The sequence below is a fragment of the Sus scrofa genome, chromosome 5 (assembly GCF_000003025.6).
Source record: "Sus scrofa isolate TJ Tabasco breed Duroc chromosome 5, Sscrofa11.1, whole genome shotgun sequence".
Classification (NCBI taxonomy): Eukaryota; Metazoa; Chordata; class Mammalia; order Artiodactyla; family Suidae; genus Sus; species Sus scrofa.
The window spans coordinates 8,492,793-8,505,968 of record NC_010447.5 but is presented as its reverse complement, the minus strand read 5'-3'; the positions used below and the strand labels follow the sequence as shown (position 1 = coordinate 8,505,968).

Here is a 13,176-nt window from a genome sequence, read left to right as displayed (position 1 = left end):
GCGGCTACAGCTCCGATTCGACCCCTAGCCTGGGAGCCTCCATATGCTTTGGGTACAGCCCTGAAAAAACACATTGGGGGTGGAAATGTTAGGGGGATATTAGAATACAAAAACATTTTCCTTACTGTTCTTCTCTCAAGTTTCTGGATCTGGATGTGTTTACATAAAGCATATTCTGAGAAAGTAAGCTGTCTAAAAAACTATAACCACTTATAACCAATTATTCATGTAAATAATGCCATCCTTGTATTACAAATATCACTATAACCCACAATTTCTTGTTCTCGTGTCTATTAAAATATTCTCATCATTTTTACAACTGGCTTTGTAAGAAAACTATATACATGTGAACTTGTAAAATAAATCTATACTAATAAACTGCAGTTTCAATATTTTGGAATTATGAGCCCATTGTTGGGCTCAATAGAAGGGGGAAATCGAGGTGCATAGTCCACAGATGAGGGAGAAGGTGAAACTCAGAACATAAGGAGCCCACTCTTCGAAAAGGGAAAGGATGCCCGGATGAACATAAAGGCAAAGGCATATGAGGGGATAAAAGCTACTAAGAATGTTTTGTTCTCTTCTTGGCAGATCTTTCATCCTATTCTCTGAGAAAATCAAGAGGAAGAATGTACTGGAAATTGAGAGTTCACGGAGAATAGACAGGATGGAGTGGCTTGACAATGGATCAATCAGATCTTGAGTAGCCTTGAGTAGCCCAGTAGGAATTTGAGAGTGTGATTTATACTGTGCTTTTCTCCAATGTTAATTATTCAAGAGATGATTAAACAACTTGTGGGATACCATGCATCAGGCCTTTTCACATTTTCATCTAGTGCTTGCTTCTGAAAAATATCATGATTTAAACTCTTCATCAAAGAGAAGATTAATACAAACAAGAAAAGGAACTAAAATGAATTTTTCTGCTTTTTAAAAAACCATTTATGAAAGATTTGAGGTTTGTAGTTAACACTTTTTGAAATACAGCCATGATAAATTTTAAAAAGCAAAACAGAGAAAAAAAATACTGAAACAAATAGTGAAACAAGGTTATAGGATCCAGTGCGGGTTGCATTTCTCCATGCTAGTCCCGTCCCTCTTCATCAAAGTTAAATTCAAGCCGTTGTTGCTATAAAAAAAAATCTGATGAAAAATAACCCCTGCCCAGTGTTTCTTACTCATGTTTCCAAGTAAACTTTTTATTCTTTAACTAATTTACCTGCATCCCAGAGGTTACAACCGTCTGTTTGCCCTTCTGACAACCATGCAGTTGATGAGGTAATAGCCGGAATTGTTGGCAAAACTGGCTTTGGATCATCCTCACAAAATAACATCAGGTCCTTACGAGAGAACACATGAAAGCGGAAAAAAATTAATCTCACTGCTTCGATTTGTTCCAACAGATGAATAATTATGGAGAAGCAATGTGTCTCTAAGTATTAACATCACCATAAATACATTTTGATTGTAAGAACACACACATGCTTATATCTATACATTTGGGTATCCACTGATATAGGGTGTTTTTTTTTCCTGCTCTTAAGAATCCCCACTCCCTTTGCAACAGCATGAATGGACCTAGATAATATGATGCTTGGTGAAATGTGAGACAGAGAAAGACAAATATTGTATGATATCACTTACATGTGGACTAAAAAATAATACAAATGAATGTTTATGAAACAGACTCACAGATATAGAAAACAAACTAGTGGTTACCAAAGGAGAGAGGCAAGGGGGATGGGGCAAATTAGGAGTATGGGATTAAGAGATACAAACTCCTATGTATAAAATAGATAAGCAACAAGGATATATTACACAGCACAGGGAATTACAGCCATTATAATTACTTCTAATGGAGCATATCTGTAAAAATACTGAGTCACTATGTTGTAAATCAGACATTCACATAATATTGTAAATCAACTATACTTCAGTTAAAATAAATAAACAAAAAGAAACAAAATATACCTTTCAAGTATTAAAAAAAATTTTCACTCCTTGCTAAAGACATCTAGTGTAGACCAGCAGACTTTGTTTGGGGCCTTAACTTTCCCTAACACTCCTTGAGTGCCCTTAGAACATACTATCTCAAAGACTAATTATTCTGTTTTATTGGCAATAATATATCTACCTGGTGTATCTTTTATCCATATCTAGAATTTTAACTTTTTATCATGGAGTTAAAAAATAACAATAATCAATCTAATCACTCAGGTTAAACAACAAGCAACTCATAGCCAGTCCTGTTTCATTTGTATTGCCATCCCTCCTCAACTGTTTTATTTTTAGGCAAATGTAGATAGATCACTTATTTCAACATGTATCGCTATAAGAACTCTTTAACATTAATAGTTATTTTAACCCATAAACTTCCCAATAACTCTTTAATGTCATCAATAACTATAAACTGTTCAGATTTTCAATTTAACAAGTCAGAAATAGGTTTTTCTACAGCTTTTCTGAAAAAAGATCCAAATAAAACTATACAGTGGGACTGGTTGATTTGTCTTCTTTTCCCCTATGGGTGAGGGATAATTTTTTTTCAGTATTTTATCGAGATATAATTAGCATACAGGATAATGCAAACCTTAAGTGTAAAGTCAATAACTTTTAATATTATGTATATACTATGTAACATTTCCTTCACTCCAGAAAGTTCCCTCAAGCTTCTTTCCAGTTGATAACTGTTCCCCTAACAAACAGTAAACAGTATTCTACTCTCTGCCACCATCAATGTGTTTGTCTGTTCCTGAACTTCATATAAATGTAACCATACACTATGTATTCTTTTGTATCTCATGCCCACTGTCTAACATAATCCATGTTTTGTGTGTATCAGAAGGGTTTTTTTTTTTTTTGGTAAGAAGTATTCCACTATAAAAATATGACAGTTTGTTTACCCATTCTCTTGCATATGGATATTTGGGTTGTTTCCAGATTTTGGCTATTATGAATAAAGCTACTATCAACATTCTTATACACATATCTTTTTTGTGGACAAAGGTACTCACTACTTCTGGATATTTACACAGGATTAGAGTGGCTAGATCACAGGATAGCTTTACTTTTAACTTTATTAGAAACTGTCAAACCATTTTCCAAGTGATTTTCCACTTTTAATAATTCAACTATTATGAAATCATTATAGGTTCACATTAAGTTGTAAGAAATAATACAGAGAGATCCTCTATGTCCTTTACTCAGTTTCCCCTAAAGGTAACATGTTGCAAAATTATAGTACGATATCATATCCAGGATGTTGACATTGATATGGTCAAAATACAGAACATTTCTAGCACCATAAGGCTCCTTCCTGATGCCTTTTTATTACCATAACTACTGCTCCACACAACTACTAATCTAGACTTTACTTCTGCAATTTTAACATTTAAAGAATGTTATATAAATGGAATCACACAGGATGTAACCTTTTGGGATTGGCTTTTTTTTTTTTTTTTTTTTTTTTTTTTGTCTTTTTGCCATTTCTTGGGCCGCTCCCGCGGCATATGGAGGTTCCCAGGCTAGGGGTCTAATCGGAGCTGTGGCCACCAGCCTACGCCAGAGCCACAGCAACAGGGGATCCGAGCCGCATCTACAACCTACATGACAGCTCAGGGCAACGCTGGATCCTTAACCCACTGAGCAAGGCCAGGGATCGGACCCGCAACCTCATGGTTCCTAGTTGGATTCGTTAACCACTGCGCCACGACGGGAACTCCCGGGATTGGCTTTTTTCACCTGGCATAATTCCACACTCTTGCACATATCAATAACATGTTCCATGTATTGCCGAGTAGTATAAACGGTTCAGATGTATCAGTCTGTTTAACCCATTACAGGCCACCCATGCTGCGGGTTTGGGTTTCTGGGATTGGGCTATTACAAATAAAGCTGCTGTGAACATAGTGCACAAAGTTTTCATATCTCTGAGATAAATGCCTAAGAGTGCAACTGCTGGGTCATATGGTAGCTTCAGACTTAGTTTTATAAGACACTGTCAAATTGTTTTTCAGAGTAACTGCACTATTTTACATTCCCACCGGTAATACCTGAGTGATGCAGTATCTCTGCATGATGACCAGCATTTGGTGTTGTCACTACTTTTTACTTTAGCTATTTTTATATTTCATTGAGTGTGTAAATCACATATTCCTAAAGGCTAATGAAGTTGATGTTAAACACATGTTTTCATATGCTTACCTGTTATCTATGCTTGCTGAAGTGACTGTCCTATCATTTGCCCATTTTCTAATTGGATTGTGTGGTTTTTAACTGTTGAGTCTTGAGACTTCTTTATATACTCCAGATATTAGTCCTTACCTGATATGTGGTTTGCAAATATTTTCTCCCATTTCGTAACTTGTCTTTTCAGCCTCTTAACAAGATCTTTCACAAGAGCAAAATTTTCAAATTGACGAGGTCTGATATATATGTATTTTTTAAGGATCATATTTTTGGCCAGCCCTAGACCCTAAGATTTTTCTCAAATATTTTTCATAAAGTTTTACGGTTTTGCATTTTATATTTAAGTCTGTGATTCATTTGGAATGAATTTCGTATAAAGTTTAAGTTGAGGTTCACAGTTTTACCTATGAATGTCTAATTCCTCCAATTATCCTTCCTCTTTGAATTTCTTTTGCACTTTTGTCAAAAATCATTTGGCTATATTTGTGTGGTCTATTTCTTGGTTCTCTATTCTGTTCCACGGACCTATGTGTCTGTCTCTCAATCAACACCAGACTTTTTTTTTTTTTTTTTTTTTTTTTTTTTGCTGCACCTGTGGCACATGGAAGTTCCCAGGCCAGGGACTGAAACTGAGCTGCTGCTGCAACCTACACCACAGCTGTGTCAGTGCTGGATCCCTAACCCACCGCACCAGGCTGGGGATCAAACCCACACTGCCATAGTGGGAACTCCAATATCACACTCTCCTGATTACAGTAAGTATGCAGTAGGCTTTAATATCAAGCAGAGTGATTATGCTCACTTGATTATTTTTTAAGATGATTTTAGCTATTCTAGGGCCTGTGCCTTTCTGTACAAATTTTGGAATAAGCTTGCAATCTATGTATACAAAAAACTTTGCTGAAACTTTGATGAGAAGTGCCTCAAACCTACAGAGTAATTAGGAGCATCTTTACTATTCATGAACACAGTATAGCTTTAATTGGGAGGTCTTTGATTTCTTTCATCAGTATTTTATAATTTTTAGCATACTGATCCTGTACAAGTTTGTTACAATCATACCTACGGATTTCACTCCAGGGGGAGTGATTATAAATGACATATCTTAATTTGTTTCCTCATGCTCACTGTTAGTGTACAGAAATGCAAGTGATTTCTGTATGTTGATCTTAGATCCTATAACCTTTTTGAATTCACTTACTGGTTCCATGAGGTTTGATTTTGTCATTTCCTTGAGATTTTCTATGCAAACAATCATGTCACCTGTAAATAAGGACAGTTTTATTCATTCCTTTAATTTTTGCATGACTTTTCTTTTCCTTGCCTTATTACAGTGGCTAGAACTTCCTGTACTATGTTGAACAACAGTCCTTGCCTTGTTCCTGATTTTAGAGGTAAAGCATTCACCCTAGATATGATACTGATTGTAGGTTTTGTGTAGATGATTTTTGTCAATTTAAGGAAATTCCCTTCTATCTATAGTTTTCTGAGAGTTTTTTTTTTTTTTTACCATAAATGGGTTTTGAATTTTGTCAAATGATTTTCTGCATCAGTTGACATAATCCTATGTTTTTTTCTTAATTTGTTGATATGATGAATTACACTGACTGATTTTCAAATGTTGAACCAGACTTTCATACTTGGATCAAATCCTACTTGGTCATGGTATATAATTCTTTTTATACAATGCTGGATTCAACTGGATAATTTTTTGAGGATTTCTGCATTATTTCATGAGAGATAGTAGTCTGTATCTTTTTGTGTGTGTTGTATGGTTTGGTGTGGTATTACAGAAACACTTGCCTCATGAAATGAACTGGGAAGTGTTTCTTCCTATTTTCTGGAAGACACTGTAAAAAAAAAGTTCATGCTAATTCTTCTTTACATTTTTGTAATGGTTGCAGGACTACTCAGGTTCTAGATCGTCTGGTTTGAGTTTCAGTAGTTTGTGCTTTCTAAGAAACTGTTCTATTTCTTCTAAGTTGTCAAATTTAGGAGCATAAAGTTGTTGGTGGTAATTCTTTGTCCTCTCATAGCTACAGAAACCACAGTGATATCCCATTTCATCCTGATATTGATGATTTGAATCTTCTCTCTTTACCTCTGTCAGTCTTGCTACAGGTTTATCAACTACATATTTTTCAAAGAACTGGCTTTTTTGTACCATTCATTTGCTCTGTGAACAGTTTTCCCATTTTCAATTTCATTGATTTCTGCTGTTTATTCTTTCTTCTGCTTCCTATAGGTTTATTTTGCCTTTTGTTTTTGTTTTTGTTTTTTGAAAAAAGAACTTAGAATATCAGTTTTAGACCTTTTTTCTTTATAAAAATAATATTCCTCTTTTCTAATGTAAGCATTTAGGGCTATAAACTTCCTTCTCACTTCTACTTTAGCTGTGTCTCATGCATTTTGATATGTCATGTTGCCGTCTCATGCAGCTCTATGTATTTTTAAATTTCCTCTGAGCTTCCTCTTTGACCTATGGATAATTTAGAAGTTTTTAATTTCCAAAAAAAGTTTAAGGTAAAATTCACTCAACTCAATTTAGGTCTACTGGGTTCCAACAACCCCTTCCTTCTTATATCCCTATCTTCTTTCTCCCATACACAGAATCCCAGGTCCCAAGGACACCAAAGATGATACAAATAGAGCACCACGTGATTACATATTTGATTTACTCTGCAATACATTCACATAGTCTCAGATCAAAAATACCAACATCTCAGAGTTCCCTGGTGGCTCAGTAGGGTAAGGATCCAGCATTGTCACTGCTGTGGTGCAGGTTTGATCCCTGGCCCAGGAACTTCCTCATGCTGTAGGCATGGCAAAAAAATGAAATGAAATTAAATGAAATAAAATAAAATCAGAATAAAAACACCAACCAAATGAAAAGTAAATTTATTTTGCTTTTTTAACGGCTGCATATGGAGGTTCCCAGGCTAGGGGTCCAATCAGAGCAACAGCTGCCAGCCTAGGATCTGAGGCGTGTCTGTGACCTACACCACAATTCACGGCAACGCCAGATCCTTAACCCGCTGATCAAACCCGAAACCTCACGGTTCTTGGTTGTCTTTGTTTCCGCTGCGCCACGACGGGAACTCCATTATTTTGCATTTTTAGAGATTACTTTCTTTAGTTCATTTCAGTCTTATAATTCTGCAAAACATCTCCAGGGTTTCAATGACAAATCCAGAAACAAGGTAGGATCAAAGAAATGTAGTTTCTATTCCTCCTCTCCATTCGATTCCGTCTCCTTACGAGCAACCTATCTTCCTTCCTTCTTTTCTTTCTTTCTTTCTTTTTCTGTATTTCTTTCTTTTTAATGTTATGGTTTATCTTGACATATCGGTTCTTTAATACAAACAAGGGAAAATCCAGGAATGGGGCCAGACGTAAATGGGAATTTATTACGTGATAAAAGCCACAATTTAAATAAATGGGAAAAAGATGGGCTATTCAACAAATGATGTTGAGACATCGGATTATCATTTGTAAAAGCAAAATTTAAAAGAGGGATCTTCAATGCTATCAAAACAAATTCTAGACAGATAATATTTAAATCTATTTTAAAAAATTAAAGCATTAAAAAAGCTAGGATAGGGAGTTCCCGTCATGGTGCAGCGGAAACAAATCTGACTAGGAACCATGAGGTTGTGGGTTCAATCCCTGGCCTTGGTCAGTGGGTTGAGGGTCTGGCATTGCTGTGAGCTGTGGTGTAGGCTGCAGACACGGCTCAGATCTGGTGTTGCTGTGGCTGTGGTGTAGGCCAGTGGCTACAGTTCCGATTAGACCCCTAGCCTGGGACCCTCCATATGCTGCAGGTGTGGCCCTCAAAAAAAAAAAAAAAAAAAAAAAAAAAAAAAAAAAGCTAGGATGGTTTCTCACAAAAGTAAACATACTTGGCACACAACTGAGCTAGTGGGCTTCCTGGTATTTACCCAAAGGAATGAAAATGTCATGTCCTCACAAAAACCTACACATGATTGTTTGCACTTTTTTGGGGGGTGGGGGGCATGCCTGCAGGATGTGGAAGTTCTCAGGCCAGGAGTAGAGCCCATACCATAGCTGTAACCAGAACCAAAAAAGTGCCAATGCTGGATCCTTAATTCGCTAAGCCACAAGGGACTCCCACATGATTGTTTATAACAATTAAAAGGAAAATTTTCTACCTCTTGGACTGACAGAGATGTAAAAATTTGATAATATGCAGTATTTGTAAATATGAGGGGATACAGTTTTGGTGGATATAAATTGGTGCAATTTTTGAGAGGATGACTTTTCGAAACTTAAAATATATATAACCTTTCAGCAACTCCACTTCTGGGACAGCATCATAAAAATATATGTACAAGGTTGTTATTGCAGCATTGCTTTTAACAGACAAAACCATGAAAAATCCCTAAATGATTACTTACAGGGAATGGTTAAATAAATCAAGATTCATTTATACATCAAGAATACAGCCCAAGGTCAATAAGTATTAGGGATATAAGGTATAACAACATAAATATAATTAAATTGCTATGGTATATATGAAAGTTGTTAAGAGAGTAAATTCTAAGAATCCTCATCAGAAAGAAAAATTTTGTTTTTTCTTTTATTTTGTATCTATACGAAATGATGAATGTTTATACTAAACTTATCGTGGTAATCCTTTCATGATGTTAAAAAAAAGAGAAAAGAAAAATTCTAGGTGGCCATGCATGCTATTGGAAGTTGTGACAAGAACTGATTTTTATGTTTACCACTGATAAAGAGATTTTTTTTTAAATGTCCACTTATTGGTGAAGCATTGGAAATCTCTTATAATCTTTGACATCTTGGCCTTGTGCCTCTGCAAGTTCTCTGCCTTAGGTCTTAAAGCAGCAAGAGTGGTGACATCAGGCTTTGTGCAGCTTAAGGAACGTTCGGGTCTGCATCATCCAATACAGTAGCCACTAGCCACATGTGATATTGAGCATTTGAAATGTGGCTAGTTGTGCCTGAGAAACTAATGTTTTCATTTCATTAATTAATTAATTTTTGTCTTTTTGCCTTTTCTATGGCCGCTCCCTCAGCATATGCAGGTTCCCAGGCTAGGGGTCGAATCGGAGCTGTAGCCGTTGGTCTATGCCAGAGCCACAGGAACACGAGATCCGAGCCACATCTGCGACCTACACCACAGCTCACGGCAACGCCAGATCGTTAACCCACTGAGCGAGGCCAGGGATTGAACCCACAACCTCATGGTTCCTAGTCGGATACGTTAACCACTGAGCCACAACGGGAACTCCATTTCATTAATTTAAATTTAAACAGTCACATGTGTCTACTAGTAACCTTATCCGGCAAGTTGTAATATTCAAGAACAGCAGATTGATTATTGAGACTTCTATTAAGTTTATGGATTATTCCCCTGTTCTTTCCCTCCTTGTGGTAAATCTTTTTTGAAAAATTAATAATAATGGTGATAATGAAAAAAGAATACAGCACAGCTATGTATACTAATATGGAAATATGTCCACAATACACAGTTTAGTGAAAAAGGCATATTTTGGAACAATCTACATTAAATTAGTGCATTTATTATATAGAAAGATGAAGATATATTGCTTAGTTAAAAATCATACTCCAGAGCAGTGTATCTTGGAGTTCCCGTCATGGTGAAGTGGAAACGAATATGACTAGGAACCATGAGGTTGCGGGTTCGATCCCTGGCCTTGCTCAGTGGGTTAAGGAGCTGGCGTTGCCATGAGATGCGGTGGAGGTTGCAGACGTGGCTCAGATCCGGCAATGCTGTGGCTGTGGTGTAGGCCAGCGGCTACAGCTCTGATTGGACTCCTAGCCTGGGAACCTCCATATGCCGCGGGTGTGGCCCTGAAAAGACAAAAAAAACAAAAACAAAACCAAAAAAAAGCCAGAGCAGTGTATCTTAAATAAATCCATTTAGGTAAAAGAAATGTAAGGACACAGAAAATCTCCCCCAAAACTCATAAAAACCTGGTTGTAATAGTTGTCTCTGAGGAAAAGAACTGAACGAGTACAGAGAAATAAAAAGAAACTTTGTTTTCACTCTTTACCCTTTAAACTTTTTTCAATAGTATTTTCTAATTTAAGAAGAATAAAAGCAAAAACATGAAAATAAAGAATGACTTTTAAGCATAAAGCAATGATGCAGAAAAGAGGTAAAAGGATGATGAATTAACATAATTAGAATAAGTAAAATTTCCATTTCTCTAACAGCTTTGATGAGTTCAAATTTTTGCAAATATAACAAAAATGATATGCTAATAGACCTAAGGATAAAAGTAATTCACTCTTCACTTAACAAATAATAAACAGAGCAGTAGAAAACAAACATTTATCTTCTATCACCAGCGATTTAGTTACTCACAACTATCCTCAAGGCTTTGGTCAGCTTTAATTTTGTGTGAACCAATTTATAGCATCCCTGTTGCTATGGTAACAACTGTGACCAAAAAAATCATAACCTCATTGCTGAATCTTCTCAAGCAGGAAAAGAGGAAGGTCTTTTGAGGTGGTGAAAAGCTACAAATGGCCTTATTAATTAGTAAATTTAATAATAAAAATTCTGGACAGTATGCAGAGAGAAAATATCTACATCTAAGTGTCATAAATTTAAAGGATTTCTTTAGTTTTGAAATTATTAGAGGCAAGTACTATTCTGCTTTTGAAAGCCCTATTTTGTTAAGAATTTTATTTACTGCTTTTAGATCATTTTTTCATTTGTAGAAAGAGAAGTGACTAAAGAGCATTCTATTTAAAGTTTTTAAAAGATTTTTTAAGCACCTCTCATTCTGCCTAAGCAATCAACAATATCATTTCTTTCTCATCCTTATTAAGAACATGAGAATTTTCATGCAGATGCAGTACCTTTGGCAACAACAATTACATTTACTATTCAACTTGGTAGGTTTTGTCTTCTGCTGCAAAAGCGGATCACTGAAGAGGACATACTGGATTGCATCAACTGCTCCTGACATCAATAACAACAGTGATGCTTGTCAGGAGGATGACAGAACAGTGTTCAGATATAGAAATGCTTTGACAAAGGAAAACATAGCTTTAAACTTCTTTTGAGAGAAGGGCACCATTTTCTCCTCATGGATATAAGATGTGAAATGATATAAATCAATTACTGTGGGTTCCTCTAAAGTAAGAAAAAACAATCATAAGGAGAATTTAAAGGCTGATCCCCCCCCCCAAAAAAACCCAACTAGATGACATTTTATGTCTTTGTTAGACTCCAAAGCCTATAAAATTGTTCAAGTCTATTCTCTCCCATAAAAGCCATCAGCAGCAAATAAATTCAAATTTTAAAATCATTTCGACTTACCATCACATCTTTGAAAATAACCTACGTATTTTCAATCTATGGGCTATTGTGCAATTAAGAAACACTGAAATTATCTCATTTGCTTATTTCTTTTTCTATTTTATGTGTGTTTCTCCTATAGGAAGGAAAGCTCAGAGCAGGAGCAAACAAGCCTCTTCTACAGGAAAAGAGGAGAAGGGAGGCAAGGGGAGTTAATGTTCTTCATTAACAAGAATTTGGCAACTGAAAATTTAATAATGAATAAAACTAGAAGGGTCTCTAAAGCTTCTATTTAGGAGATTTCCTTCCTATAGGAGAAACACACATAAAACAGAAAAAGAAATAAGCAAATGAGATAATATCATATAGCCTTGAGTGGAAAAGATTTCCAGTCAGGATGGTTCTACATGTTCATACTTTGGGGATACCTTCCTTCTCTAAACACGTGGCAAAACCAGTCTCCTAGGTGACAAAAAGGAGAGATAAGAAAAATACCCTCTAGCATATTACAGTAACAGTTAAGTCTTTCAGCAGTGGTGTTGATACAATTGGTTATCTATATGGAAAAAAAAAATTTAAGAATTATACTTTATTACCCCGTATACAAAATTAAATCAAAAAAGATTGCAGACCTAAATGTAAAACATAAAACTATAAAGTTTTTTAAGAAAACATGGGCGAAAACCTACAAAATCTTGGATTAGACAGAGTTCTTAGCTAAAACATCAAAAGCATGATACATTAAATTAAAAATTCATAAACTGGACTTCACCAAAATTTAAAACTGTTGCTCTGTTAAGATACTGTTAAAAAGAAAAGACAAGCCACAGACTGGAAGAAAATATATGTAGGTCACATCTATGACAAAGGGCTTGAATCCAGCATATATGAAGAACTCTCAAAATTCAATGGTAAAAAACAATCTAATTAGAAAAGTGGGCAAAAGAAATGAATATATATATTTAACCAAAGAAAAGTTATGGAGTTCCCATCGTGGCTCAGTGTTTAACGAATCCAACTAGGAACCATGAGATTGTGGGTTCGATCCCTGGCCTTGCTCAGTGGGTTAAGGATCTGGCGTTGCTGTGATCTGTGGTGTAGGTTGCAGACGTGGCTCAGATCCCTCGTTGCTGTGGCTGTGGTGTAGGCCGACAGCTACAGCTCCGATTCGACCCCTAGCCTGGGAACCTCCATATGCCAAGGGAGCAGCCCAAAGAAATAGCAAAAAGACCAAAAAAAAAAAAAAATAGTGGTAATACCAAAATACCCAAAGTTGGTGAGGATGCAGAGAAAGTGGATCTCTCATACACAGCCAGTGGACATAAAATGGTATAGCCACACTGGAAAACAGTTTGACAGTTTCTTAAAAAACCTAGTATGCACTCACCATACAATCCAGCAATCATACTTTTGGATATTTACCCCAGATATAAGAAAACTTTACCTACAAAAATATGTACACAAAAGTTCACAGCAGCTTTATTCATTAACTGCCCCAAACTGGAAACATTCCACTATCCCTCAGTGGGAGAACGGTTGAATAAACTCCTGTACATCTATACTATGGGATGCTATTCAACGATAAAAGGGGATGAATTCGTTGCTATTGTTTTGTATTGTCTCCCATGGCATGTGGCAGCTTCTGGGCCAGGGATTGAACCTGTGCCACAATA

At 36.1% G+C, this 13,176-nt stretch overlaps 1 protein-coding gene across 1 annotated transcript in view; it reads right to left on the bottom strand.

Annotated features, from left to right (window-relative positions):
- Window positions 1-13,176, bottom strand: part of ENTHD1 (ENTH domain containing 1) — a 101,939-nt gene that overhangs the window by 47,559 nt on the left and 41,204 nt on the right. The window contains 1 exon segment of the mRNA XM_003126009.6: window positions 1,220-1,340. Coding sequence (XP_003126057.4) covers window positions 1,220-1,340 — 121 coding nt within the window.